This window comes from Aotus nancymaae, unplaced genomic scaffold, assembly GCF_030222135.1.
Source record: "Aotus nancymaae isolate 86718 unplaced genomic scaffold, 86718_ANA_hifiasm-v0.15.2.pri h1tg000049l, whole genome shotgun sequence".
Lineage (NCBI taxonomy): Eukaryota > Metazoa > Chordata > Mammalia > Primates > Aotidae > Aotus > Aotus nancymaae.
Genome location: NW_026988463.1, coordinates 26,500,558 through 26,527,443, shown reverse-complemented (window position 1 = coordinate 26,527,443; position 26,886 = coordinate 26,500,558). Strand labels below are relative to the sequence as shown.

The 26,886-nt window shown below is 54.3% G+C and overlaps 2 protein-coding genes across 2 annotated transcripts in view; one reads left to right on the top strand and one right to left on the bottom strand.

Moving 5' to 3' along the window:
- Nucleotides 1-405: 405 nt before the first annotated feature.
- ATP2A1 (ATPase sarcoplasmic/endoplasmic reticulum Ca2+ transporting 1) lies at nt 406-23,769 on the top strand. The gene is made up of 23 exons (XM_012464601.3): nt 406-701; nt 1,026-1,043; nt 1,429-1,511; nt 2,824-2,928; nt 4,353-4,491; nt 6,383-6,463; nt 8,474-8,559; nt 8,710-9,007; nt 9,799-9,965; nt 14,869-14,957; nt 15,212-15,314; nt 15,548-15,679; nt 17,673-17,798; nt 17,923-18,141; nt 19,927-20,262; nt 21,201-21,421; nt 21,522-21,724; nt 21,918-22,003; nt 22,087-22,220; nt 22,333-22,450; nt 22,626-22,743; nt 22,994-23,037; nt 23,478-23,769. The coding sequence occupies exons 1-22, from the start codon at nt 584-586 to the stop codon at nt 22,996-22,998; spliced, it is 2,985 nt and encodes a 994-aa protein (XP_012320024.1). The 5' UTR covers nt 406-583; the 3' UTR covers nt 22,999-23,037; nt 23,478-23,769.
- RABEP2 (rabaptin, RAB GTPase binding effector protein 2) overlaps nt 23,724-26,886 on the bottom strand; it is a 17,509-nt gene continuing 14,346 nt past the window's right edge. The window contains exons 9-13 of the mRNA XM_012464602.2: nt 25,398-25,575; nt 25,246-25,257; nt 25,083-25,138; nt 24,721-24,834; nt 23,724-24,355 (exon numbers count right to left, since the gene is read on the bottom strand). Of these exons, the coding sequence (XP_012320025.2) occupies nt 24,254-24,355; nt 24,721-24,834; nt 25,083-25,138; nt 25,246-25,257; nt 25,398-25,575 (462 nt within the window). The 3' untranslated portion in view covers nt 23,724-24,253. The remainder of the gene's footprint in view (nt 24,356-24,720; nt 24,835-25,082; nt 25,139-25,245; nt 25,258-25,397; nt 25,576-26,886) is intronic.

Sequence of the window (26,886 nt, the reverse complement as noted above, 5' to 3'; positions counted from 1 at the left end):
GTGGAAACAGGCTCTGGGCAGATGAGGCAGGAAAGGGGGTGTGGGGAAACGGACAGGTGAGGCCAGGGATGGAAGACGGCTCAGGGAAGAACTCAGAGGATGAGTTTAGAATGGGAAATTCAATGCTACTGGGGAAGTCGAGGCAATGGGAGGTGCGGAGTCAGCAGCAGATGACAAAGTGAAGTCTCTTCCCTACTCCACTTCCCTGGGGCTGGGGCCACCTTTGCTTCCCTCATGAGTGACATCTCAGGCTGCAGCCCCACTGTTCCCCCTCTGTCAGCAGAAATATCTCTCTCTTCTGACCCCTCCTGCTGGAGTCTCAGCCAGCCAATCCCTGATCTGGAGGAGGGGGGAGCCCAGCCCCCCCACCGCTCCCTCATAAGGACCAGCTGGGGGCTGGGGGGTGGCCGGCTGCTCAAGTGGGACGGGGGTCAGAGCTTTGTGGAGGGAAGAAAAACCTGGGGGGGGCAGGAGAGTAAAAAACCCAGGCAGACAGGCAGGTGGACACACTGAGGAAGACCCTCCACGAGTGAGAACCCCCTGGAAGGAACACACCGGCCCTGGCCCCCAGGAAGGGAGCGCAATGGAGGCCGCTCACGCTAAAACCACAGAGGAATGTTTGGCCTATTTTGGGGTGAGTGAGACCACGGGCCTTACCCCGGACCAAGTTAAGCGGCATCTGGAGAAATACGGCCCCAATGGTAAGTGTCCCTTGGAAGAGAGGCTGGTAATTAATACCCTCCTGCACCCCCAAAACACACCCACACGCATGCACATGCATGCATGCGTTTCTCCCTCCAGGGTATCTTAAGGAAGAGCTGGGCCGTTGTCCAATGCTCGCAGGGGGAAAAGGATACTGAAAAAAACGAGTCCCAAGATCCAGAGTTTTGGGAAGTTTTAATGGGATGACCTTGATGAACTTCAAGGTGGCCTGATTCTCTTACCTTAGCCACACAGTCTTGGGTGGGGGCGACATGAGGCTGAACCTCAAATGAATCTGTCCTTTTCTTCTTTTTCCTGGGTAGAGCTGCCTGCTGAGGAAGGTAAGTTACTGGAATCCCTTAATTCTCATAAATGACTCTTCCCTCCCCTCTGTCCCACTCCCTCCTCCCTGCCCTTTCTTTAGATTCCTTGGGCAAATATCCCTTCCCAAAAGGCAAATCTCCCTCCCTAAAGGTTAGAGTCCTGCCCGGGGCAGAAGTCTCCCAGGCACTTTCTCCGTGAAGCATCCAGCCCTTGAACTGCCCTCCCACTTTGCAGAGTTTGTTTCTGGACTCCAGGCGAGCTTCTCAGCTCTTCTCTGGGCACCAGGCTGTCTGCACACCACCCTAGAGCCTCCCTACTGCAGGCCAGAGTCCAGGGCGCTCCATCCCAGACCTTCATCCCCTAGACCTTAACCCGGGGCCCTCCCCTTGCCTCCTCCCCCAGGGAAGTCCCTGTGGGAGCTGGTGGTAGAGCAGTTTGAAGACCTCCTGGTGCGGATCCTCCTCCTGGCCGCCTGCATTTCTTTCGTAAGTGTGGGAGGGTCTCTGGGGGTTAGCTGGGGGTATGAGGCGGGGATCGGGTGACTGCGGAGCTCGCGGTAACTGGGTCCTCGGGTCCGAGCCCCGAGCATCCGATTGTACATACGAGGCGGGCTGGGGGGCAGCGGCGTGTGTGATTCGCGTCCTTCTCTCTCCTCCCCCGCACCCCACAGGCAGGTTTTATTTTAAGCTTTAAGGGTGTTCTCAGCCAAAACACCGAAGCTAAGCCACCCTCGCGGCTTCAAGAGCTTGGAGAGCTCGGGTTACCCCCCCGAGCGCCGAGCTCCCGGGCCTGCTGCGATGCCGGCTGCAGCTCGGGGGCCACTACCACTACCGGCATGCACCGGGCGGGCGGCCGCTCCGCCAATCCCTGCGCCCGCCGGCGCCCCTGCCCCGCCTTCCCCGGCCGCCCGACAGGGATTGGTCGAGGAGAGGACTCGCTCCTACTGGCGGGAAAGGGCGGCAGTGCGAGGATCACTCCAAGAAGCCCGGCGCCCAGTCAGGGAGGGCACTGGCATCCCTCGCCTCACCCGCCCAACCTGCCCCTAGCCCTTCCCCGCGCTTCCCATGTACCCCCACGGCCGCGGGGCATCCCCAGGGCCCTGCCTCCTCTCCCGCTCTGGGGGCCGCCTCCCATCCTACAGTCCATCTGCATGTCGCGAGTTCTTCCGCAGCATCTGAGTCTTGCTGAGGACTCTGGAGACAAAAGCCTCCCTGTGCCTTGGTCTCCTGAACGCAGGCCCCGCCGCGTTAAGTACAAGCTGGCAGGGCCTCTCCTCTCCCTTCTCAGATTTGCTCCTTGACATTTGCCTGCTGCCTGGCGGTGGCAACAACTGGGGCGGGGCGCGCGCAGGAGGCCCTGTAACCCTATCCCCGCTCCGGCTCCCTCGTGAAACCGGAGCTTCTCTGCCTTTGCCGAAGGGGAGGGCTGCGGGGGCCAGACCGCCTGCGAGGACCACAGGGTTTTTCCTCTCTGGTTTTGGCTCCTGTGGGATGGATGTGGCTGTGGGGGAGTTGGCCTGAGCTTCGCTTCTAAGCCAGCAGCTTGGTCAGGGAAACCTGAAAGCATTCCCAGCTAATCCTCCAAGTGGCAAGTCTGTGCCCGCCCATCCCGCTGAGTAAGGTGGTGGCAGGATCTGTTGGGGGTGGGCAGACCCTCGGATGTGGGGCCACAGCGCCCCCATGGTGCCCTGCCCTCCTGCTGGCTCCGGCACAGTTCTCCCCTCTGCAGTGGCCCACTTCCTTTCTCCGCCCCTTTTGGGGCTTCATTACCTGTCATTCTCCTTTCCCTGCTCCCCAGGTGCTGGCCTGGTTTGAGGAAGGTGAAGAGACCATCACTGCCTTTGTTGAACCCTTTGTCATCCTCTTGATCCTCATTGCCAATGCCATCGTGGGGGTTTGGCAGGTTAGCTTTGACCCTTCCTCACCCCTTCATGTCCCAACACTGAAGGTGAGGCCAACCCTCCCTCCAGTCTCCTCTTCCTCCGTCACCTCCCCTGTACTTGCCTCCTCCTCTGGTCCTATCGCCCGGTCTGGAATGGGATGGAGTGTGGGGAATAGGTGGGAGACTGTGACCCACTGTCACTTCCTGGCTGTGTGACCCTGAGCAAGTTTCTTTATCCCTCTGAGCCTGTTTCCTCATCCATAAAATGGGGCTAGCAATCCCATGTGAAATCGACCCAAGATGATGTGTGTGGCTGGTACACAGTAGGAATTCAATAGATGCTAGCTTGATTTCCTTCCTCCTCTGACCTGACCACCCTCTACATGTCCTGTCCCCTGCTTTCTGTTTTTTTTTTTTTCTTAAGGTCGTTTCCAAAGTGAAAACCCAAATGCTACCTTGCTTTGGTTCTAAGAAATGTCAGGCTATAAGCCACTTTTTAGTGCTCACTGGTTTCTGAACACTGAGGATTGAAATAGCCACTTTCGCACTTTGGGAGACCAAGGCAGGTGGATCGCTTGAGGTCAGGAGTTCAAGACCAGCCTGGCCAACATGCTAAAGCCATTCTTTACTAAAAATAAGAAAAAAAAAAATTAGCCAGGTGTGGTGGCAGGTGCCTATAATCCCAGTTACTCGGGAGGCTGAGGCACGATAATCGCTTGAACCTGGGAGGTAGAGGTTGCAGTGAGCCAAGATCACACCATTGCACTCCAGCCTGGGCAACAAAGTGAGACCTTATCTCAAAAAAACAAAAAAAGAGAAATAACCGCTTTCTCTTTGCCCTGACGTCATAGGCATAGCAAAGCCACTGTGTCTATCGTGCTGGCAGGTCCAGGACAGCATCTGCAGGGCAGCCTCTGATTTTCTTTGATTGATTGATTTACTTTTTTCTTTTTGAGACAGGGTCTCATTCTGTTGCCCAGGCTGGAGTACAGTGGCACAATCTCAGCTCACTGCAACCTCCACATCCCAGATTCTAGCGATTCTGCCTTAGCCTCCCAAGTAGCTGGGATTACAGGTGTGAGCCACTGTGTCTGGCCAGTGTGTGTGTGTGTGTGTGTGTGTGTGTTTTCTTGGTAGAGAAGGGGTTTTACCATGTTGTCCAGGCTGGTCTTGAACTCCTGACCTCAAGTGATCTGCCTGCCTCGGCCTCCCAGAGTGCTGGGATCACAGGCAAGAGTCACCAAGGCTGGCCTGATTTTCTTTGATTCTTCCTTCTTCTCTCCCCAAAACCCTCTCACCTGTTTTCGGCTGTAGGTGACAGTTTCCTCAACACACATGCACTCCTGCCCGCTGTGTGGGATTTTGTTGCCTCCCCTGTGCCAGGAGCCACAGCTCCATAACCCTGCCTCCTGTGCATAACCCTGCCTCCTCCACCGTCTCCTCAGGAGCGGAATGCAGAGAATGCCATCGAGGCCCTGAAGGAGTATGAGCCTGAGATGGGGAAGGTCTACAGGGCTGACCGAAAGTCAGTGCAAAGGATCAAGGCTCGGGACATCGTCCCCGGGGACATCGTGGAGGTGGCTGGTGAGTGACAGGGACGGCTGGTCCAGGATGGGAGGCCTTGGGGCCGAGGCCCAGGAGACACTGGGGGCTGGTCAGGCCTGGATCTCAGTGTCCAGGACGATGGCGGAGCCTGCTTCTTCCGACTCCTCAGAAGGTCATCCCAGGCCACTCTGGCCAGGGTCCCCCCCTCCCTAGTGGAGTCTCAGCAGGAACAGTCAGTCCTGTCCCTGAGACTGCAGGCAGACCCCCTGCTCCCCATCCTCTCACCCCGCACTTGCAGGCAACAGGTGGAACCCGGTCCCTGCCAATGGCCCCGTCTCCACCCCCTCCTGGGGCCTGGCTTCCCCCTCCTTCCACCCACCCCCAAGCTTGGTCAGCTTTCAGTCTTGACCTCTCTGTGCCCTTGAGGCCTCTCAAAGGGGAAGGAGTGAAGGCAGAAGGGAGGAGGGAGGCCGAAGGCTCAAGCCCCCAACCATGTAAGGGAAACTCAGGCCCAGCATAGAGCACGGGACCGGGGAGGAGGGAGCTCAAGGAGGGCCCCGCCCGTGGTGAGGGACACTTAATGCCTGGCCAGGGAGGGGTGGGGGCCGGGTGGCTAAGATTACTGGGATTCTGCCCCCTTCAGCGGTTTTTATATTTGCCCTGAGCAGGCCTTCCCGAAGCTCCAGGCCCCTGGCAGGGGGAATGGCTCCTCCGAGGCCTCCTACCCTGTAAGGGACACCCAGACACCCGAGTCACCACCCCAGGGAGCCTGGGGAGGGGGATCAAGGGCAGGCTGAAGACCCCAGCACCCCACTACAGGGCAGCCTTGCTGCCGTGGCAGCGTGGAGTCAGCGCCATGAATGTCTATAAATATCACACGGGCTTGGGTGACAGGGTGTCCCGCCTGTCTCTATCCCGACCTCCTCCCTTCTCCCTCCTCCCTCCTCGCTCCATTTCCTCTAGCACAGGAGGGGGCCTTAGAAACAGAGGGAAAGGAAAGTGATTGGACCCTGTCCCCGGTACCGTCTTGGGACTAGGGTGGAATTAAGCAGTGGCTCTGGGAGGTTCCTAGCCTCCTCCTGAGGTCTGAGTCTGGCTGGGCATCCACCTCTCCAGCTGTGGATGCTTACCAGCTCCTCCACACCTGTTTCCTGCCCACACCTCCTTCTCTCAGCCCCATCCCATCCTGGCCTGTCTGTGACCCAGCCCACTCTCCCCAGCTCCCCACCTCCCTGAGATGCTCAGGCCAGGCTGTCAGGTTCCTGATGTGTGGTCCCCTCCATGACCACCCTGTGCCCCCCACTGCCTTGTGTCCTGCCCACTCACACCTTCCACTCACTCACTTCTCTCCCTCTTCACCCTCAATTGTTCCTCTTGGTTGGCCTCAATTTTCTCAATTTCTATATTTTCCCCTGCTTCTCCCTGCCTTCCATGGTTGTCCACTTCATTCTCTCACCCCATCACCCCTTCTCTCTAACACACCATTTTTACTGAGTTCTTTCCTTACTTTTCCTCCTCGCCTTTCTCATTCGTGTCTCCCATTCCCAATTCTAGCTTCTTGTCTTACAGCGGGACTGTTCCTAATTTCCCCTCCAGTCAATCAGTGGGCATTTATTCAGCACATACTATGTGCTGAGCAGTACGCCTGCCTATCCCTTCTCAGGGCTCACAGCGAGTGGGAGTTCAAGACCAGCCTGAGTAACATAACGAGATGGAGTCTCACTATGGACACAGGGGCAGCTGGCGTGCTTGCCAGCTTCAGGAGCTCATGCTGAGGGCCTGATGCAAGCCCAGGGTGGGTCCTCAACCCTGGTGGCCTCCCTGAGACATGAAGGATGGATGAGGAGAACGAGTCAGACACAGATTGGGTTTTTCTTAGGAAGGAAGAAAATTCCCTAAGTAACCTCCCTATTCCCTACTCTCTCCACAGTGGGGGACAAAGTCCCTGCAGACATCCGAATTCTTGCCATCAAATCCACCACCCTGCGGGTTGACCAGTCCATCCTGACAGGTCTGCTGGCCTGGGTGGGAGGATGCATGGGGGTGGGATGTGGGGAGGAAGAGCAACAAGTGGGGAGGTGAGTGGAAAGATAGGGAACCCTCACTGTCTGAGCAACATAGCAAGAACCTGTCTTTACAAAAAAATTTTAAAAACTAGCTGGGCATGAGTACTGTTGAGTCCTAACTACGTCAAGGTGTGTGTGGCCCTTGGGATACTGTGGTGGGAGGATTGCCTGGGTCCAGGAGTTCAAGGCTGCAGTGAGCTTTGAAAACACAACTGCACTCCTTCCTGGGTGACCCTGTCTCTATCAAAATAAAAACAAAAGGCCAGGCGCGGTGGCTCATGCCTGTAATCCAAGCACTTTGGGAGGCTGAGGTGGGCAGATCACCTGAGGTCAGGAGTTCGAGACCAGCCTGGCCAACATGGTGAAACTATGTCTCTACCAAAAAATACAAAAATTAGTCAGGCATGGTGGCAGGCACCTGTAGTCCCAGCCACTCAGGAGGCTGAGGCAGGAGAATTACTTGAACCCAGGAGGTGGAGGCTGCAGTGAACCAAGATCACATCACTGCACTCCAGCCTGGCAAAAAGAGCAAGACTCTATTTCAAACACCCTCTCCAAAAAAAAAAAAAAAAATGAGCACTGGACCCTCCCCCTGGCTTGCTAGTAGTGGCCATGGCAGTGGCAGCACTGCTTGATGTTTTTATTCTGTCCTAAGCCTAAAATGGGAGGGGTAGTGGGGGAAGGCTGGATGCTGTTTCCCACTCTCTAGATGGCTGCCAGCCCACCCCTTCCACATGGACATAGGGACACACACACCACGAGAACTGTCCTTTCTCCTTCATCATCTTTAAAAATCCTCCAGGGGGGAGCCATGAGAGTCTAGGACAACATGGAGGATTCAGATACACTGAAAACTGTGGCTGTTAGGCCAAGGTGTGGTGACTTATACCTTTGAGGCCACAGTAAGCTATGATTACCAAAGCAGTCCAGCATGGACAACAGAGCAAGAGCCCATCTCCATAAAATTAAAAAAAAAATTTAGCTGGGCATTGTGGTGCATACTTGTAGTCCCAGCGGTTTGTGAGGTTGAGGTGGGAGGATCATTTGAACCCAAGAATTTAAGGTTGCAGTGAGCTGTGATCACACCACTGCATTCCAGCCTGGGCAACAGAGCAAGACCTTGTCTCTATAAAACCACGGTAGCTGCTTCTGTTTCTGCACTGGCAGGGAGAGGCGAAGAAGAGGGAGAAAATATTCCCCATGGTTTCTCGGGGTGGGTCCTAAGGGTGGGTCCCCTTCCTCCCAGAAACAAGCTTGAAGTTGAAAATGTGGTTCCAAATACATCTGCTTATTTCATTTTTGCCCGACATTGTTCTGCAGTTTACATGTCCTTGTCCCCATTTTACAGAGGAGCACATGGAAGTTAGGTGATCAAAGTCACACAGCTTGTCAGTGGTCAAGCTGGGGCTCAGGTCAAGGTCTTTTTAAGAGCAGTGGACTTCTGGCCGGGCATGGTGGCTCACACCTGTAATTCCAGCACTTTGGGAGGCCGAAATGGGCAGATTTAATTGAGATCAGGAGTTTGAGGCCAGCCTGGCCAACATGGTGAGACTTCCTCTCTACTAAAAATACAAAAATAATTAGGTGGTGGGACACGCCTATAATCCCAGCTACTTGCTACTTGGGAGGCTGAGGCAGGAGAATTGCCTGAACCCAGGAGGTGGAGGTTGCAGTGAGCTGAGATGGTGACACTGCACTCCAGCCCAGTGACAAGAGTGAAACTGTCTCAAAAAAAAAAAAAAAGAAACAAAAAAAGACAAACATTAAAAAAAAAAAAAAGCAATGGACTTCCTAGCTGTCTCTCCAGTGGCTTCTTCCAGAGTCCAGACATCCCCCGGGATGGCTCCTTGGTCCTTACCAGGAGCCGTCCTGATGAGCAGGGAGGAAGTTAGGATTGGGAAGCCAGGAAGGAGGACATGATGTCATCCAAAAACCGCTTGGCCCCTTCTCCACAGGGGAGTCTGTATCTGTCATCAAGCACACGGATCCCGTTCCTGACCCCCGAGCTGTCAACCAGGACAAGAAGAACATGCTTTTCTCGGTGAGCAATCCAGGACCAGCTGTCACATGCTCAGTCAAGCCAGGTGGCCGGGTGGGGAGAGACATGGCGGCATGAGAAGAGATGGCGTGGGGGGATGCAGCATGAGGGTCACCTCTTGCCTGATTCCCTGCCTTCTCTTTCCCTTCCCAGGGCACCAACATTGCAGCTGGCAAGGCCTTGGGCATCGTGGCCACCACTGGCGTGAGCACCGAGATTGGAAAGATCCGAGACCAAATGGCTGCCACGGAACAGGACAAGACCCCCTTGCAGCAGAAGCTGGATGAGTTTGGGGAGCAGCTCTCCAAGGTCATCTCCCTCATCTGTGTGGCTGTCTGGCTCATCAACATCGGCCACTTCAATGACCCCGTCCATGGGGGCTCCTGGTTCCGTGGGGCCATCTACTACTTTAAGATTGCTGTGGCCTTGGCTGTGGCTGCCATCCCTGAAGGTACGAAAGCCTCTCTTTTCTACTCCCATTTGCTAATCCCATCCACAAAGACCCTTCTCTTTTCCTTTTTTTTTTTGAGATTGAGTCTCTGTCACCCAGGCAGTGGTGTGATCTTGGGTCAATGCAACCTCTGCCTCCTGGGTTCAAATGATTCTCCTGCCTCAGCCTCCTAAGTAGCTGAGATTACACCACATGCTGGCTGATTTTTGTGTTTTTAGTAGAGATAGGGTTTCACCATGTTAGCCGGGCTGGTCTCAAATTCCTGGGCTCACACGATCCACCTACCTTGGCCTCCCAAAGTGCTGGGATTACAGACGTGAGCCACCACGCCTGGCCCAAAGACCCCTTTTCCAAGTAATGTAGTATTTACAGGCTCCAGGGATCAGGATCTGGTATCTTTAGGGGCCATTTTTGTTTGTTTGTTTAACAGAGACAGAGTCTCTCTCTTGTTGCCCAGGCTAGAGCATGGTAGCACAGTCGTAACTCACTGTAATCTCAAACTCCTGGATTCACACAATCCTCTTGTCCCAGCCTCCTGGGTAGCTGGTACCACAGGCAATCACTACCATGCCCGGCTGATTTTTAAATATTTTCATAGAGAAGGAGTCTTGCTGTGTTTCCCAGACTGGTCTCAAATTCTTGGCCTCAAGCAATCCTCCCACCTCAGCCTCCCAAAGTGCTAGGATTACAGGTGTGCACCAGCATGAGCTGGGGGCTATTATTTAGTGGACCACACACCACATTCTCCTTCCCCTTGTGGGTTCCCTCATGCCCTCCTTCCCTCCCCACAGGTCTTCCTGCAGTCATCACCACCTGCCTGGCCTTGGGTACCCGCCGGATGGCAAAGAAGAACGCCATTGTGAGGAGCTTGCCCTCTGTAGAGACCCTGGGCTGCACCTCTGTCATCTGTTCCGACAAGACAGGCACCCTCACCACCAACCAGATGTCTGTCTGCAAGGTCAGGAGCAGTGTGGGCAGCACGCTCGGTCAGAAGGCTGCCTGTGGGGGTGAAATGGGCCCTCCAAAGATAGCGTTCTCCCTTCATCACTGGTGGCTTCTCATGTGGGCCTGCAAAATGCTCAAAGGGCAGTAGAACGCCATCCTGTCTGCTATGAAGGGGATCAGAGAGGACCCTTGTGCCCCAGCCAGACAGCTCACTATGGCCACGGTCCGTGCACCAGGCACTGCCACACATTGTCTCTCATCCCACAATAGCCCATTCAGGAGATGGTCTCATTAACTTCATTTTTTAAAATTAAAAATAAAATTATTATTATTATTATTATTTTGAGAGAGAGTCTCACTCTGTCGCCCAGGCTGGAGTGCAGTGGTGTGATCTTGCCTCGCTGCAACCTCTGCCTCCCAGGTTCAAGCGATTCACCTGCCTCAGCCTCCCTAGTAGCTGGGACTACAGGCACCCGCCACCACACCAGGCTAATTTTTTGCATTTTTAGTAGAGATGGGGTGTTGCCATGTTGGCCAGGCTGTTCTTGAACTCCTGGCCTCAGATGATGTGCCCCCAACCTTGGCTTCCCAAAGTGCTGGGATTATAGGTGTGAGCCACAGCGCCTGGCCTAACTTCCTTTTTCAGAGGAGGAAAAAGGCTCTAAGAGATTCAATGACTTGCCCAAGATGCACAGTTAGTAAGTAACAGAGTTGAATTTCAAACCCAAGTCTCTGTGGCCCCAGAGCTCCTGCCTGTGGAGTGGACAGCTCTCCAGAATGGTCACTTATGATGGGGCCCAGCCAGCCTGCCGACACTGACCGTGAACAGCTTTTCCTAAAACAGGGCTCTTAATCTTCTCTGTGCCTCACACCCCTTTGCAGTTGGGCCTCTTCTCAGGATAGTATTTCAAATGTGTATTTAATACAGGCTGGGAGCAGTGGCTCACGCCTGTGATTCCAGCACTTTGGGAGGCTGAGGTGGGCAGATCACGAGGTCAGGAGTTCAAGACCAGTCTGGTCAACGTGGTGAAACCACGTCTCTACTAAAAAAAATAAAATTAGCTGGGCATGGTGGTGCTCGCCTGTGATCCCAGCTACTCAGGAGGCTGAGGCAGGAGAATCGCTTGAACCTGGGAGGCAGAGGTTGCAGTGAGCTGAGATCAGGCCATTGCACTCCAGCTGAGGCAACACAGTGAGACTCTGTTTCAAATAAAATACAATAATAAAATAAAACAACAAGCCAGGCATGGTGGCTCATGCCCGTAATCTCTTTGGGAGGCCAAGGTGGGAGGATTGCTTGAGCCCAGGAATTTAAGACTAGCCTGGGCAACACAGTGAGACCCCATCTTTATAAAAATAAAATAGAAAATTAAAAAAATAAACAAAACAGGATTCTGGGGGGTTTTTTGGTTTGTTGTCTGACATAGAGTCTCAGATGGAGACTCAGATGGAGTCTCTGTTGCCCAGGCTGGAGTGCAGTGTGGCATGATCTCAGCTCACTGCAACCTCTGCCTCCTGGGTTCAAGAGATTCTCCTGCCTCAGCCTCCTGATTAGCTGGGATTACAGGCTCGTGCCACCACACCCAGCTGAATTTTGTATTTTTAGTAGAGACAGAGTTTTGCCATGTTGGCCAGGCTGGTCTTGAACTCCCGACCTCAAGTGATCTGCCCGCCTCAGTCTTTCAAAGTGCTGGGATTACAGGAGTGAGCCACCTCGCCTGGCCAGGATTCTGTTTTAAAAATACATAGGAGGCTGGGCACAGTGGTTCACGCCTGTAATCCCAGTATTTTGGGAGGCCAAGGCAGGTAGATCACCTGAGGTCAGGAGTTCGAGACCAGCCTGTACAACATGGTGAAACCCCGTCTCTACTAAAAATACAAAAATTAGCTGAGCGTGGTGGCGGGCGCCTGTAATTCCAGCTACTCAGGAGGCTGAGGCAGGAGAATCGCTTGAATCCGGGAGGTGGAGGTTGCGGTGAGCTGCGATTGTGCCATTGCACCCCAGCCTGCGTGACAAGAGTGAAACTCTATCTCAAAAAAAAAAAAATTAAAAAGTAAAAAACATAAAAACACATAGGAAAAGTACATAGGGTTACAGAGGAAACGAATGATTGTGAAATACAGCTCTATCAAAATATTTTAAAAACAACTTTATAATTTGGCTACATACATGCTGCTTTATTAAGGCATTAAATAGGGAGTTCTCAAAGTGGGTCTAAGCACTATCATAATGTTGAAGCAGTGGTGAGCATAAACTATGCTATTTTGAGAGATCTACAACAGCGGTAATGTGATAGGAGGAAAGTATCTGTGATTAAATTGGTGACGGTCACAGGTTTTGCTAATACTAATGTGGTCTGTTGACAACATGCATAACTGGAAGGAAATGCCAAATGTCAGCTTGAGAAAAAAAAGCTGTCATTTTTTTCTTGGCTGTCTCAGTTTAGGACTCCTCAAGGAGTCTTCCACTGAGCTCAGGGCAAGAACCCCTGCCCTACACAGAGTTCTGTGGAAGAGTACACCTGTGAACTGGAAATTGCTGTTCTAAGAAGCAAGGGCTGTGTGTCAGATCAGGGTGAGAATGGCTGTAACCTTGGCTCCTGGGCGAGACCCACGCCTGCTGGCATTTGAAAGCCTTAGAGGAGGCTGCCTGTGTAAAGAAGATGGATTCTGCTTTGTTTTACCCAGAGGTTCCCAAGTTATTTTATTTTTTATTTTTTTCTGAGATGGAGTTTCGCTCTTGTCACCAGACTGGAGTGCAAGGTGCAATCTCAGCTCACTGCGACCTCTGCCTCCTGGGTTCAAGCGATTCTCTTGCCTCAGCCTCCTAAGGAGCTGGAATTACAGGCACATGCCACCACACCCAGCTAATTTTTATATTTTTAGTAGAGACTGGGTTCCGCCATGTTGGTCAGGATGGTCTTGAACTCCTGACCTCAGGTGATCCGCCCACCTCGGCCTCCCATAATGCTGGGATTACAGGCGTGAGCCACCATGCCTGGTGGTTCGCAAGTTTTGTTTTGACCACAGAACCTTTTTGTCTTGGAACCCATCTTAACCATCTCTCATGAGAATGAAAAGCCTAATCTCTGTTGCGTTTGCCCAGGGTTCAGGGTAGCCCACTGCCTCCCAGGCATTGCATTCTCCACATCCCTCTAATGCACATACAGGCCACAAACCCAGACCACAGACTGTGTGACTTGGCTCCTGTTGTGTTTCATAAAAACAATTCTTGCACCTGTAAGTCCCAACACTTTGGGAGGCCAAGATGGGTGGATCATCTGAGTTCAGGAGTTCAAGACCAGCTTGGCCAACATGGTGAAACTCTGTTTCTACTAAAAATACAAAATTAGCTGGGTGTGGTGGCATGTACCTGTAGTCCCAGCTACTCTGGAGGCTGAGACAGGAGAACTGCTTGAACCTGGGAGGCGGAGGTTGCAGTGAGCTGAGATCGCACCAGCTTGGGCAACAAGGGTGAAACTCCACCTCAAAAAAAAAAAAGAATTAATTGCCCATATTTTTGAAAGTCAAGAGGCTGGGCATGGTAGTTCATGCTTGTATTCCCAGCACCTTGGGAGGCCAAGGCAGGAAGATCACTTGATCCCAGGAGTTCAAAACCAGCCTGGGCAACATAGTGAGACCCAATTTCTACTAAAAAAAAAAAAAGAGAGAGAGAGAGAGAGACAGGCATGGTGGCATGTGCCTGTGGCCCCAGCTACTTGGGTAGGCTGAGGTGGGAGGATCACTTGAGCCCAGGAGGTCAAGGCTGCAATGAGCTATGATCACACCACTATACTCCAGCCTGGGCAACAGAGCACAAGCCTATCTCAAAAGAAAATAAAAAGTCAAGAGATTTCATAGGAAAATAACCTGAATTTCTAGCTCTTCCTGCAAAACTGGCAGATCGGAAGATCTAGCCACATGCAGTTGGAGCTACAGATGGTCCAGGTGCCAATAGGTGGGCTGTTTGCCACAGTCCCGGCCACACCTTATTGTGTTCCATCTTATTTTATTTTATTTTTTATTTTTTATTTATTTATTTTTGAGACTGAGTTTTGCTCTTGTTACCCAGGCTGGAGTGCAATGGCACGATCTCAGCTCACTGCAACCTCCGCCTCCTGGGTTCAGGCAATTCTCCTGCTCAGCCTCCTGAGTAGCTGGGATTACAGGCACGCGCCACCATGCCCAGCTAATTTTTTGTATTTTTAGTAGAGATGGGGTTTCACCATGTTGACCAGGATGGTCTCGATCTCTTGACCTCGTGATCCACCCGCCTCGGCCTCCCAAAGTGCTGGGATTACAGGCATGAGTCACCGCGCCCTGCCCCATCTTATTTTATTAACTAATCTACAGAAGCTGCAGCACAGCCTGCAGTCACTTGTTTGTGTGGGTTTTTTTTGTTGTTGTTTTTTTTTTTTTTTTTTTTTTGAGAGTTTGGCTTTTGCTGCCCAGGCTGGAGTGCAACAGCACAATCTCAGTTCACTGAAACCTCCGCCTCCTGGGTTAAAGCAATTCTCCTGCCTCAGCCTCCCAAGTAGCTGGGATTACAGGCATGCGCCACCATGCCTGGCTAATTTTTGTATTTTTAGTAGAGACGGGGTTTCACCATGTTGGCCAGTCTGGTTTCGAACTCCTGACCTCAGGTGATCCACCTACCTTGGCCTCCCAAAGTGCTGAGATTACAGGCGTGAGTCACCTGGCCCAGCCTCAGTAACTATTGTTTTAAGGCGGGTGATGGAGAATGATTGCAACAGCTTGGTGGGAAGTGGGTGGGGTGTACGGGGAGGACAAGGAGGGGTGAGTAGGAGGGAATGGTGGTAGGGTAGGTGTTGGTAGCTTGGGCCTCCCTTGATGCAGGCATCAGCCTCGGGATGGGGAGAGGTGGACATCTGTGTGCCTGCCCTTCTCCCCCGCAGATGTTTATCATTGACAAGGTAGATGGGGACATCTGCCTCCTGAATGAGTTCTCCATCACCGGCTCCACTTACGCTCCAGAAGGAGAGGTGTAAGTCACCCAGGCATCTTCTCCCCATCTCCTCACACCCCTCCCCACACCCCCTTCCTCCCTGGGATCCTCCATGTGGTTTTGCTTTCCTTTCTCTCTCCTCTCCCTCCCTGACCTTGTTCTCTCTCCCAAGTTGGCTCTCCCCACTGTCCTTCCTGGCCCCCTGCTGCCTGCTCTTCCTGTGCCCTCTCTGCATCTCATTCCCTGTTCTTCTCCACTGTCTCTGTCCCTTCCTCCCCCAATCCTGCTGCCAGCTTGAGGAATGATAAGCCAGTCCGGCCAGGGCAGTATGACGGGCTGGTGGAGCTGGCCACCATCTGTGCCCTCTGCAATGACTCCTCCTTGGACTTCAATGAGGTAACCTCCCCACCCTCAAGGCAGCCTCTCCTTCCCCTTCCAGTTGGCTCAGAGTCTGGGCCTCCTCCACAGGCAAGGAGGAAGGGGTTGGAGGAAGGGGACCCAGTACACCCAGTCCTCTGCTCGGGTGTAAGCGAGGCAGTGGTTTGCTTCCTTCTTGCACTAGGTGGAAGGTGGGTGTGACAGGTGGGAGCCCGGGGCACCGACTTCCTCTTCCTCCTCTGCCATCTTAGGCCAAAGGTGTCTATGAGAAGGTCGGCGAGGCCACTGAGACAGCGCTCACCACCCTGGTGGAGAAGATGAATGTGTTCAACACGGATGTGAGAAGCCTCTCAAAGGTGGAGAGGGCCAACGCCTGCAACTCGGTGAGCCTGGGGAACCCCTGCCGCAGGGCTGTCTCCATTCTATGCTGCACAGACCAGAGGAAAGACAGAGACCCTGGCTGGGCTGGGCAGAGCCTAGTGCCTGTGCTGGGACCCCACTCAGGCAGTGGACGGCCCCCTACAGCTTCTCTGCAGGCTGATGTGGGTGGGACCCACATCAGCTGTCCCTGGGGCTGCCTGGCAGCTATGCCCTTGACGGATCTATGATCACTTCTGCCTGCTGTGTCCTGAGTTGAATTGGGCAAAGCTGGACACAGAAACCACAAGGGACCCATCCAGGGGCAGCCCCAACTTCATCTGTTATCCCTTTGTTTCTAGAAGCACAATTGTTTTCAGCAGGTCTTGAGTTGTGGCTGCTGTACCTATAGGGAAAGCGTTCCTTGTCCAGATGAACCTGGCCAGTTCTGGGACTGTCATTCCCAGTTATTGCTATTGATACTTGCTGAATGTCTCCATTAAGCTCCTCTCTCTGGGGAATTATGTTCCCCACATTTCTCTCTCTCTCTTTTTTTTTTTTTTTTGTACGTGCAAAATGCTCATTGTTACTTTATTTAATATAACGAAAAAGCAGGCCAGACAAAGAGACTCACGCCTGTAGTCTCAGCGCTTCCTGAGGTGGGAGGATCACTTGAGCCCAGAAGTTCAAGACAAAAAAAGAAAAGAAAAAAATTAGTTGGGCATGGTGTTGCAAAACTGTACTCCCAGTAACTAGGGAGGCTGAGGTGCAAGGATCACTTGAGCCCAGGAGGTCAAGGCTGCAGTGAGCAGTGATTATACCACTGCACTCCAGCCTGGGCAACAGTGGGAGACTCTGACTCAAAAACAAACAAACTAAAAGCAACTTAAATACCTATCGATAGAGGATTAATTTTTAAAATTTATAAATGATAATACAAGCATAAATTTTTATTTATTTTTGAGATGGGGTCTTGCCCTGTTGCCCAGGCAGGAGTGCAGTGGCTATTCACAGGTGTGATCATAGCACACTGCAGCCTTGAACTCCTGGGCAGGCCTCCTGTCTCAGCCCTTCAAGTAGATGAAGCTACAGGCATGCACCACTTCTCCTGGCTATTGATTTTTTGTTCTCTCTTTATTTTTTTGAGACAGAGTCTCGCCCTGTTGCCAGGCTGGAGTGCAGTGGCACATTCTTGGCTCACTGCCACCTCTGACTCCCTGGTTCAATCAATTCTCCTACCTCAGCCTCCCAGGTAGCTGGGATTACAGGCACGTGCCACCACGTCCAGCTAATTTTTGTAATTTTAGTAGAGATGGGGTTTCACCATGTTGGCCAGGATAGTCTCGATCTCCTGACCTTGTGATCTGCTCGTCTCGGCCTCCCAAAGTGCTGGGATTATAGGCATGAGCCACTGTGCCGGGCCTGTTCTTTTTTTTTTATTATTTTGTGGAGAAGTATAAATGATACATTTGGTGAAAAAGGCTTTCATTTTTTTTGTTTGTTTTGAGACGGAGTCTTGCTCTGTCACCCGGACTGGAGTGCAGTGGTGCCATCTCAGCTCACTGCAACCTCTGCCTTCCAGGTTCAAGCAATTCTCCTGCCTCAGCCTCCCTAGTAGCTGAGATTACAGATGTGAGCCACCATGGCCAGCTAACTTTTAGTAGAGATGAGGTTTCACCATGTTGGCCAGGCTGGTCTTGAACTCCTGACCTCAGGTGATCCACCCACCTTGGCCTCCCAAAGTGCTGGGATTATAGGTATGAGCCATTGCACCCGGCCAATAAGGAAAGTTCTATGGGACAGTGCCACAATAGGCCATCCTGTTTCTTTAAAGCATCCTGTGCTTTAAACTGGGACCCTCAGGCACCGTGGCAGCATTAGCCTTGGGATTTTCTCCTTTTGTGCTATAGGGGCCAGACTTAGCGTTCGTCTCAGCCTTAGCTTGGGGTCTGCTCTGACCTCCAGATCCTTTTTGACGGTTTTAAGAGGCCTGGCCTTCCCTCCCAATCTCCTCTCTAGGTGATCCGCCAGCTAATGAAGAAGGAATTCACCCTGGAGTTCTCCCGAGACAGAAAGTCCATGTCTGTCTTTTGCTCCCCAGCCAAATCTTCCCGGGCTGCTGTGGGCAACAAGATGTTTGTCAAGGTCAGAAATCGGAATGTGCCTCAGCCCCCTCTTTTTCCTACTCCTGGACCCCTGTCCTATCCCTGCCCGTCACTGTGCCCTGGAAGGAAGGTGGTGGTCTCTGAATGCTGTTCTGGTCTCCTAGGGTGCCCCCGAGGGTGTCATCGACCGCTGTAACTACGTGAGAGTTGGTACCACCCGGGTGCCACTGACAGGGCCAGTGAAGGAGAAGATCATGGCAGTGATCAAGGAGTGGGGCACTGGCCGGGACACCCTGCGCTGCTTGGCCCTGGCCACCCGGGACACCCCCCCGAAGCGAGAGGAGATGGTCCTGGATGACTCTGCCAGGTTCCTGGAGTATGAGGTAAGCAGCTGGGAGACCCCCACTGTCATGGAGCTGGTGAAGGGCCAGGTCTCAGCCATCCATTCACAGCCTCTGTCACCCTTGTCATTTCCTGCCACGTCAGTCAAGTCGATGGCTCCTTAGTATAGGCCATGGAATCACAGGACACTAGAGTTTCAAAGAACCTTGGGAGGCTGGGTGCAGTGGCTCATGCCTGTAATCTCAGCACTTTGATAGGCCGAGGTGGGAAGAGCACTTGAGCCCAGGAGTTCAAGACCAGCCTGGGCAATGAAGTGAGACCCCATCTCTATAAAAACTTTTTTTTAAATTAGCTGGTTAAATTCATGGGGGTCTGGGTAAAAAGTAAAAAAACATTTTAAAAAAATTTAAAAGGAAAAAGATGAACTGGACATGGTGACAAACACCTATAGTCCCAGCTGCTGGGGAGGCTGAGGTGGGAGGATCACTTGAGCCCAGGAGTTGAAGGCTGCAGTGAGCCATGATGACACCACTGCACTCCAGCCTGCAGGACAAGCAAGAGGCTGTCTCTAAAAACAAAAGCAAAAAAAGAGAGAGAAAGAATGAAGCTTGGGAATGTCTAGCCCAGTGTTAAGTGTGATCTGTGGTCGGTAACAAGGTGAGGCAATTGTACCAGGATGGGAGCCAATGCCACTCAGCACAAAGGGGGTGGGGTTCAGCTGTTTTTTTCTATAGCGAGACTGTCTTGAGGCAATTGATCTGTGTTCTGGCAAAAACTCCTTACTTGTAGTGGACCAGCACCTGGAATGGCACCAGAGTCCCTCCTTTCTTTTTATACAGGGGATTTCCTTTGAGTTGTGGGTCATGTGGTGACACTGCCAAAAGCAGAAACCACTACCTCACTTCCAGTTCACGTTCTTTCTATGAAAGACTTGATTTGGGGCCACATGTAGGGGCTCACACCTGTAATGCCAGCACTTTGGGAGGCCAAGGCTGGCAGATCACTTGAGGTCAGGAGTTTGAGACTAACCTGGCCAACGTGGGAAAACCAAGTCTCTACTAAAAAATAAAAAAATAGCGGAGCATGGTGGTGCACACCTGTAATCTCAGCTATTTGGGAGGCTGAGGCAGGAGAATCACTTGAACCTGGGAGGCGGAGGTTGCCCTGAGCTGAGATCGTGCCATTGCACTCCAGCCTGGGTGACAGAGCAAGACCCCATCTCAAAAAAAAAAAAAAAAAAAGGAAAGACATGATTTGGGCTGGGCACGGTAGCTTACGCCTGTAATCCCAGCATGTTGGTAGGCCGAGGGTGGAGGATCTATTGAGCCCAGGAGTTTGAGACCAGCCTGGGCAACACAGCAAGATCCTTTCTCTACTAAAAATAAAAAATAAAATAAACATTAGCTGGACATGGTGGTGCAAGCCTGTAGTCCCAGCTACTTGGGAGGGTGAAGTTGAGTCCGGGAGATATGAGGCTGCAGTGAGCTATGATCACACCATTGCACTACTGCATTCTAGCCTAGGTGACAGAGTGAGACCCTGTCTCAAAAAAAAAAAAAAAAAAGCTACGATTTGGACCCATGATGGACCTGGCACCATCAGCACCTGCAGGTACTTAGAAGAATGAGACGTTTCCTGTCTCTGAGCTTCCAAGGCCCCGCTGAGGTCTGACACCAGGCCCTGAGCCTGCAAGCCCAGGGTTCAGGCTTCCTCCCGCCCCCCACCACCACTTCCTGACCTTTCACCCCACTCCACCCCCACCAGCTTCCTCCAGGTAGTTTTCCAGATCCCTGCCTGACCTGTGGCTCTCTGCTGTGTCTCCCCAGACGGATCTGACATTCGTGGGTGTGGTGGGTATGCTGGACCCTCCGCGCAAGGAGGTCACGGGCTCCATCCAGCTGTGCCGTGACGCCGGGATCCGGGTGATCATGATCACTGGGGACAACAAGGGCACAGCCATTGCCATCTGCCGGCGAATTGGCATCTTTGGGGAGAATGAGGAGGTGGCCGACCGCGCCTACACAGGCCGAGAGTTCGACGACCTGCCCCTGGCTGAACAGCGGGAAGCCTGCCGACGTGCCTGCTGCTTTGCTCGAGTGGAGCCCTCCCACAAGTCCAAGATCGTGGAGTACCTGCAGTCCTTCGATGAGATCACAGCCATGGTGAGGGGCCCCAGGCAGCTACCGTCTTCTTAATGTCCAAGGAGATGACCACATGACTGTGCTGGGGGGAGTGGGGCCCAGGCAGGAGGGCCCTGGTGAGATTCGAGAAGGGTGGGGATTCAGAGAGAAGACTCTGAAGGAGGAGATGTGGGCTGGGCTTGTAATCCCCGCACTTTGGGAGGCTGAAGTGGGTAGATCACTTGAGGTCAGGAGTTTGAGACCAGACTGGGCAACATAGCAAGACCTCATCTCTACCAAAACAAAATTTTTAATTTAGCCTCATGGTGGCACGTTTGTGTCTCCTAGCTACGTCGGAGGCTGAGGTGGGAGGATCACTTGAACAGAGTAGTTTGAGGCTGCAGTGAGTTATGACTGCACCACTGCACTTCAGCCTGGACAACACAGTGAGACCCTGTCTCAAAAAAAAAAAAAATGCCGGGTATGATGGCTCACGCCTATAATCCCAGAACTTAAGGAGGCTGAAGTGGGCAGATCACCTGAGGTCAGGAGTTTGAGACCAGCCTGGCCAACATGGCAAGATCTCATCTCTACCAAAAAATAGAAAAATTGGTCAGGCGTATGGCACTTGCCTGTAGTCCCAGCTACTCGGGAGGCTGAGGCATGAGAACTGCTTGAACCTGGGACGTGGAGGTTGCAGTGAGCTAAGACTGTGCCACTGCACTCGAGCCTGGGCAACAGAGCGAGATCTCGTCTCAAAAAAAAAAAAAGTGTGCCGATCTTTGTTCTAAACTGAGCTTTTGGCCAGGTGTGATGGCCCACACCTGTAATCTCAACACTTTGGGAGGTCGAGGCAGGAGGGTTGCTTGAGCCCAGGAGTCAAGACCAGCCTGGGCAACACAATGAGACCTCATCCCTAAATTAAGAAAAAGGAGGGATGTGTGAAGGTGCCCTGACCCCACCTCCTTCTCCTCCCGCAGACAGGTGATGGCGTCAATGATGCCCCTGCCCTGAAGAAGGCCGAGATTGGCATTGCCATGGGATCTGGCACCGCCGTGGCCAAGACTGCCTCCGAGATGGTGCTGGCTGATGACAACTTCTCCACCATCGTGGCTGCCGTGGAGGAGGGCCGCGCCATCTACAACAACATGAAGCAGTTCATCCGCTACCTCATTTCCTCCAACGTGGGCGAGGTGGTCTGGTGAGCAGCCCAGTGGGTGTCCAGGAGGAAGCCAGGGTCAGGGTGGGGCGGCTGCAGATCTGGGAGGCAGGACAGAGGTGTGACCACCTCCTTCCCGCAGCATCTTCCTGACCGCCGCTTTGGGGCTGCCCGAGGCCCTGATCCCAGTGCAGCTGCTGTGGGTGAACTTGGTGACCGACGGGCTCCCGGCCACAGCCCTGGGCTTCAACCCACCAGACCTGGATATCATGGACCGTCCCCCCCGGAGCCCCAAGGAGCCTCTCATCAGTGGCTGGTTGTTCTTCCGCTACATGGCAATCGGGGGTGAGTTGGAGGAGTTCTTCGATCTTCCCCAGCCCTTGGGACTGACCCCTTCTCTGGGACACCAGCTCCCCCACACAGGCCCCAAGAGGGTCTTCTTCCTCGGCTAGCCTGTCTATGGCCACATGAGGCCCTCAGCCCTCGACACCCCCCATCTTCCCAGCCCTGACCCCTGACTCCCCTTTCTCCACCACAGGCTACGTGGGTGCAGCCACTGTGGGAGCGGCTGCCTGGTGGTTCCTGTACGCAGAGGACGGGCCTCATGTCAACTACAGCCAGCTGGTAGGGAGAGGCCACAGAGGAGGGGACCAGGAGGGTGGCATGGAGGTGGCCCTGGACGTCAGTCTCCCATCTCTTCTCTGCAGACTCACTTCATGCAGTGCACTGAGGACAACGCCCACTTTGAGGGCGTAGACTGTGAGGTCTTCGAGGCCCCCGAACCCATGACCATGGCCCTGTCTGTGCTGGTGACCATTGAGATGTGCAATGCACTCAATAGGTGGGCCCCCCGCCACGCCCGTGACCCTCCGAGGCCACCACCCATATCCTCTACCATGCTGCCTGCCTCCTCCCTTCTCACCGCACCTTCTCCCTGCCCTTCCCCTCTGCAGCCTGTCTGAGAACCAGTCCCTGCTGCGGATGCCACCCTGGGTGAACATCTGGCTGCTGGGCTCCATCTGCCTCTCCATGTCCCTGCACTTCCTCATCCTCTACGTGGACCCCCTGCCGGTGAGACTTCTTCCACCCAGGACCAGCCACCCTAGTGCAAAGGAGTCCAAGGTGGACCCATGACCACTCCCACCGGGGGCACTGATACGGGAGGTCGGCAGGAGCAGGCTGGGCAGCGAGGGTCTCCGGCTCCCTCCCAACCCCCTCCTGAGAGGACGCTTGTCCCCTGCCCCAGATGATCTTCAAGCTCCGGGCCCTGGACCTCACCCAGTGGCTCATGGTCCTCAAGATCTCACTACCGGTCATCGGGCTTGACGAAATCCTCAAGTTCGTTGCTCGGAACTACCTAGAGGGTAAGAAGTGCCCTCTCTGTCTCTGAGCCCTGGTCCCAGCACAGCCCCTTCCCCACAGCGCCGCCCCCACCCCACCCCCGTACTTTGCAGGTGGTAAGTTCTTCAGCCCTAGCAGGACCTGTCTGTCCCGTTCCCCCTGCGCCTGGAGGGGCCACATCTCCAGGGTAGTCCCACTGCCTCCTCAGCCCCCACAGCCCCCACACCGCCTCCTTGCCTTGATAACGGTGCCTCTTGTCCTCTCTGGTCATAGGATAACCGTTCCCCCTCCTCCATCTCTTTGAGCCCGTGTCACAGGTATCACCCCCCTCTTGCCCTCGCCCCAGCTGCTGTGCCCCTGCCGCCCGCGCCCCCCAGCCCCTTGCGCATCGCATCCAAGGTCACTTGCGCTCGCAGCTCCACCCGGAGCCACTGTCGCTGCTGCTGCCGCCGCGCCGTCGTCGTGCTTCCAGTCGGTGGGCCACTGGCCTCCCCCTAGGCAGCTGGGCTCCCAGGCCCGAGCCATGCCAGCCTCTGGGCCCGTCTGCTGCGCAGCGTCGCGCTGGCTGTGTGCTGGGCTGTCTCTGCTGTGGGGCTGCAGTGGGGGGCGGGGTGTCTGGGGAGGCAGGTGAGTAGGGGAGGAACTGCGGGTGGTGAGCCTCTGAGCCTCCAGGTGAGTGTGTGCCTGGGAGATGCACCTGGGAGGGACTTTGCTGCCCTCCCGCTGCCTGCCTCATCCCTTTTCTTTCCCCTTCCAGATCCAGAAGATGAAAGAAGGAAGTGAATGTCCTTTTGCCCTGTCCTCCCCAGCCTGATAGTGATGCATCTTCAGGCAGAGCTGTGGCACAGACCCCTGTCCGTCCCCACACTCCCCCGACATGTTTCTGTTTATAAACACAATGATGTCCCCTTCCCTTTCCTTCCCCCTCAGCCACCCACCTCCCTCTCAACCATGTAAATCCCCCTTCCCAACCCCAAGGGGCTTGCAGGGACAAGGCGACCGACCGCGCTGAGCTGCTTATTTATTGAAAATAAATGACTGACAGAAAAGTCCGGCCTCGCCTCTGCACACTTGGAGGCCCGGGTCGCTCCTGTGGTCAAGCGTCTTAGTGTCATGCAGACCAGAAGGCAGCTGCCTGTCCCAGGGCCGGGGCCCACCTCACTGCCTCTGATGGGGACTCCCAGCCCCCATGGCTCGGCTGTGCCCAGGACAGGGGATGGGCTGAGGGCATGGGAGGGCTGGTGCCCAGGAGGCAGCACAGCAGCCAGAAAGCCGCAGGCCTGAGCCTGCACCTTTGGTTCGGGGAGGGGCTTGGGCCCCTCACCCAGGTGTGATCCCTGAGAGCAGGAGGCCCAGCCACCCTGGGAGGAGGTGCTGGAGGGCAGGGCAGTGGTGACCCTGTCTGTCCCCTCAACCCCAGGCTCAGGGACGGTGGAGATGCCATCCAAGACCCCAGAGCCAGGCCTCATGGTTCTGGAGTGGGGAAAGGCATCTTTCCCGGGGTGGGGTGGGGGTGGGGGTCACCCTGACCCCTCAGGTGTCCTTGATGTCCCTGATGTCTGTGAGTGGCGCCTCATCCATGATGCTGCGCACCTGCTCCAGGGTCTCTGCCTGGCGGATCCGCTCCAGGCGCATCTGCAGGGTTGGACCAGGGGAGCAGAGGGCACTTGGTGGGGAAAAGCAGCCCCTACACCATCTGTCAGCCCCTACACCATCTGTCAAGGGCAGGGCCTGGGACCAGTAGACCCAGAGGCCCCCTCTGTGGGGCTAACACCACAAATGCCCTGAGTATCCACACCATGCCCCGCACTGAGGGCTTCAGGTGACTAACTTGCACACACGAGAGCTTCAGGGTTTTTTGAGCAGTAGCTCAGGACAGGACCATGCCAGCCCCAGGAGGAGGAAAGGACTCCCCTAACCAGGAGACTGTCCTTGCAAGACCAAGGAGAGCTCATCCGGAGTGGAGCCAGCCAGATTGGTGGGGCTGGGACAGGCCGTACCTGCAGGGCCTGGGACAGTCGCACGAAATCCCTCTGCACTTGCTCGCTGGTCTCCAGCTCTGCCTGCAGCCGCAGCACCTTGGCCCTCTGTTCTGAGAGGTCTGGGAGCTGGGCCTGTGGGGATATGACACTGACCTGGGCCTGGCTCCCCCTGGGCCAGATGGGAGGGTGCATGGCCCCAACATGGGAGGTCCCAACACAGTGACCCCTTCTACACCGCCCCTGATTCCCACCTCCTCTGGCTTAGCCAAGCCCTGCCATTGCCCCAGGGCTTCCTCCCACCTGGCCTGAGGGAGACACAGAGGGTGGAAGGGGTAGGGGAGGGTCTTTTCCAGTCAGCCAGTCCCTCTCCTCCCCTTCACCTTGCTCTGTTCCTGCTGCACCCGCTCCACCTCCGTCCTCAGGCTGCACAGGGAGGCTGGGAAGTCAGGGCAGGGCAAGACGTCAGGGCCACGCCCTCTCCCTTTCCCCACCTACCCCAGCCAGGGTGGGTGATCCACAAGATCACCTCCAGCACACACTCACCCTCCAGCACCTCTGTGGGAAGAAAAGAAAGAGAGGTCAAGGCCAGCAGGTGTACCAATGCCTCTCTCCCCTCCCCGCTGCTGCCCTTGCCCTGTGGCTCCCTGCAGGGACGTCAGGGGTCCTGGGCCCGCAGCTCGAGCCCCTCCCCTCACCTGTCTCCTCCCGCTGCACCCTCAGCTGCCCCTCCAGGCTGGCCCTGGCCGCTGTCTCCTCCTCCAGAGCCTCCCGCAGTGTCACAATCTCGATCCGTAGGCGCTCGGCCCCATGCTCCTGGGCCTGCAGCCGGGCCCGCGCCTCCTGCTGCGTGTGGCGCAGCAGCTGCTGCAGCTCCTGGAAGGGACGTGAGGAGTCACCTGCTGGGCCGTGCGCGGGCCCGCCCCTGTGTGCGCAGGGCAGGAGGGCAGGGGCCAACAGACAGGTGGCAGACGGGGATTGTGGGGAGTAACAGGAAAGGAAGGAAGGAAGGAAGCAAACAGCTAAAACAGGGAAGAACCCAAATGCCCATCATCTGGAGGGCAGATAGGCGAGTTCTGACCCAGCAGAAGAAACTCAGGCACCACGGCCACACCCCACACCATGGAGGGTGCTCAGGAAGAGTCTGAACGAAAGTTCAGCAGATTACCTACAGCAAAAGCCCCTTGTCAGGCGCGGTGGCTCACGCCTGTAATCTCAGTACTTTGGGAGGCCAAGGTGGGCAAATCAGTGAGGTCAAAGGTCCGAGACCAGCCTGGCCAATATGGTGAAATCCTGTCTCTACTAAAAATACAAAAATCAGCCAGGTGTGGTGGCCCACACCTGTAATCCCAGCTACTCAGGAGGCTGAGGCAGGAGAATCACTTTAACTAAGGAGGTGGAAGTTATAGTGAGTCAAGATCAGGCCACTGCACTCCAGCCTGGGTGACATAGTGAGATTCTGTCTCAAAAAATAAAAATAAAATAAACCCTTTTGTAAAGCTCAAGAACAACTAAAATTAAGCGCCACTCTGTTCATGTAATGAAAACAACACCAAAGAAGAGCTCAAAGGCAAAGCAGAGCCAAGGAATGGGGAGGGGGTGCCCAGAAGTGGACGGATCTCAGGGTGGGGAGGGCGCCCCAGCAATCTTTTGCTTTTTGTCTTTTTTTTTGAGACAGGGTCTCACTCTGTGGCCCAGGCTGGTGTGTAGTGGCACGATCACATCTTACTGCAGCCTTGACCTCCCAGGCTCAAGCGATCCTCCCGCCTCAGACACTTGAGTAGCTGAGACTACAGGTGGAGGCCACCATATCCAGCTAATTTTTGTATTTTTTGTAGAGACAGGGTCTCAACTATGTTGCACAGGCTGATCTTGAACTCCTGGGCTCAAGTGATCTTCCTGCCTCAGGCTCTTGAGTAGCTGAGACTATGGGCACAAGTCACCAAGCCCAGCTAGTATTTGTATTTTTATTTTTTGTAGGGATAGGGTCTTGCTTTGTTGCCTAGGCTGGTCTTGAACTCCTGGCTCAAGTGATCCCCCTGCCTCAGCCTCCCAAACTGCTGCAATTATAGGCGTGAGCCACTATGCCCAGCCATCTGGTGATCTTTCTATTACTAATCAATTTATTAATAAGCCATATTATTATTATTATTTTTTGAGATATAGCCTCACTCTGTTGCCCAGGCT

Excerpts from the sequence above, each read along its gene's own strand:
- ATP2A1 (XM_012464601.3), top strand. The coding sequence starts at position 584 with ATGGAGGCCGCTCACGCTAAAACCACAGAGGAATGTTTGGCCTATTTT. Across the intron at positions 9,008-9,798 it reads TGTGGCTGCCATCCCTGAAG|GTCTTCCTGCAGTCATCACC; the intron begins GTACGAAAGCCT and ends CCCTCCCCACAG. Across the intron at positions 22,451-22,625 it reads TCTACGTGGACCCCCTGCCG|ATGATCTTCAAGCTCCGGGC; the intron begins GTGAGACTTCTT and ends CCCCTGCCCCAG.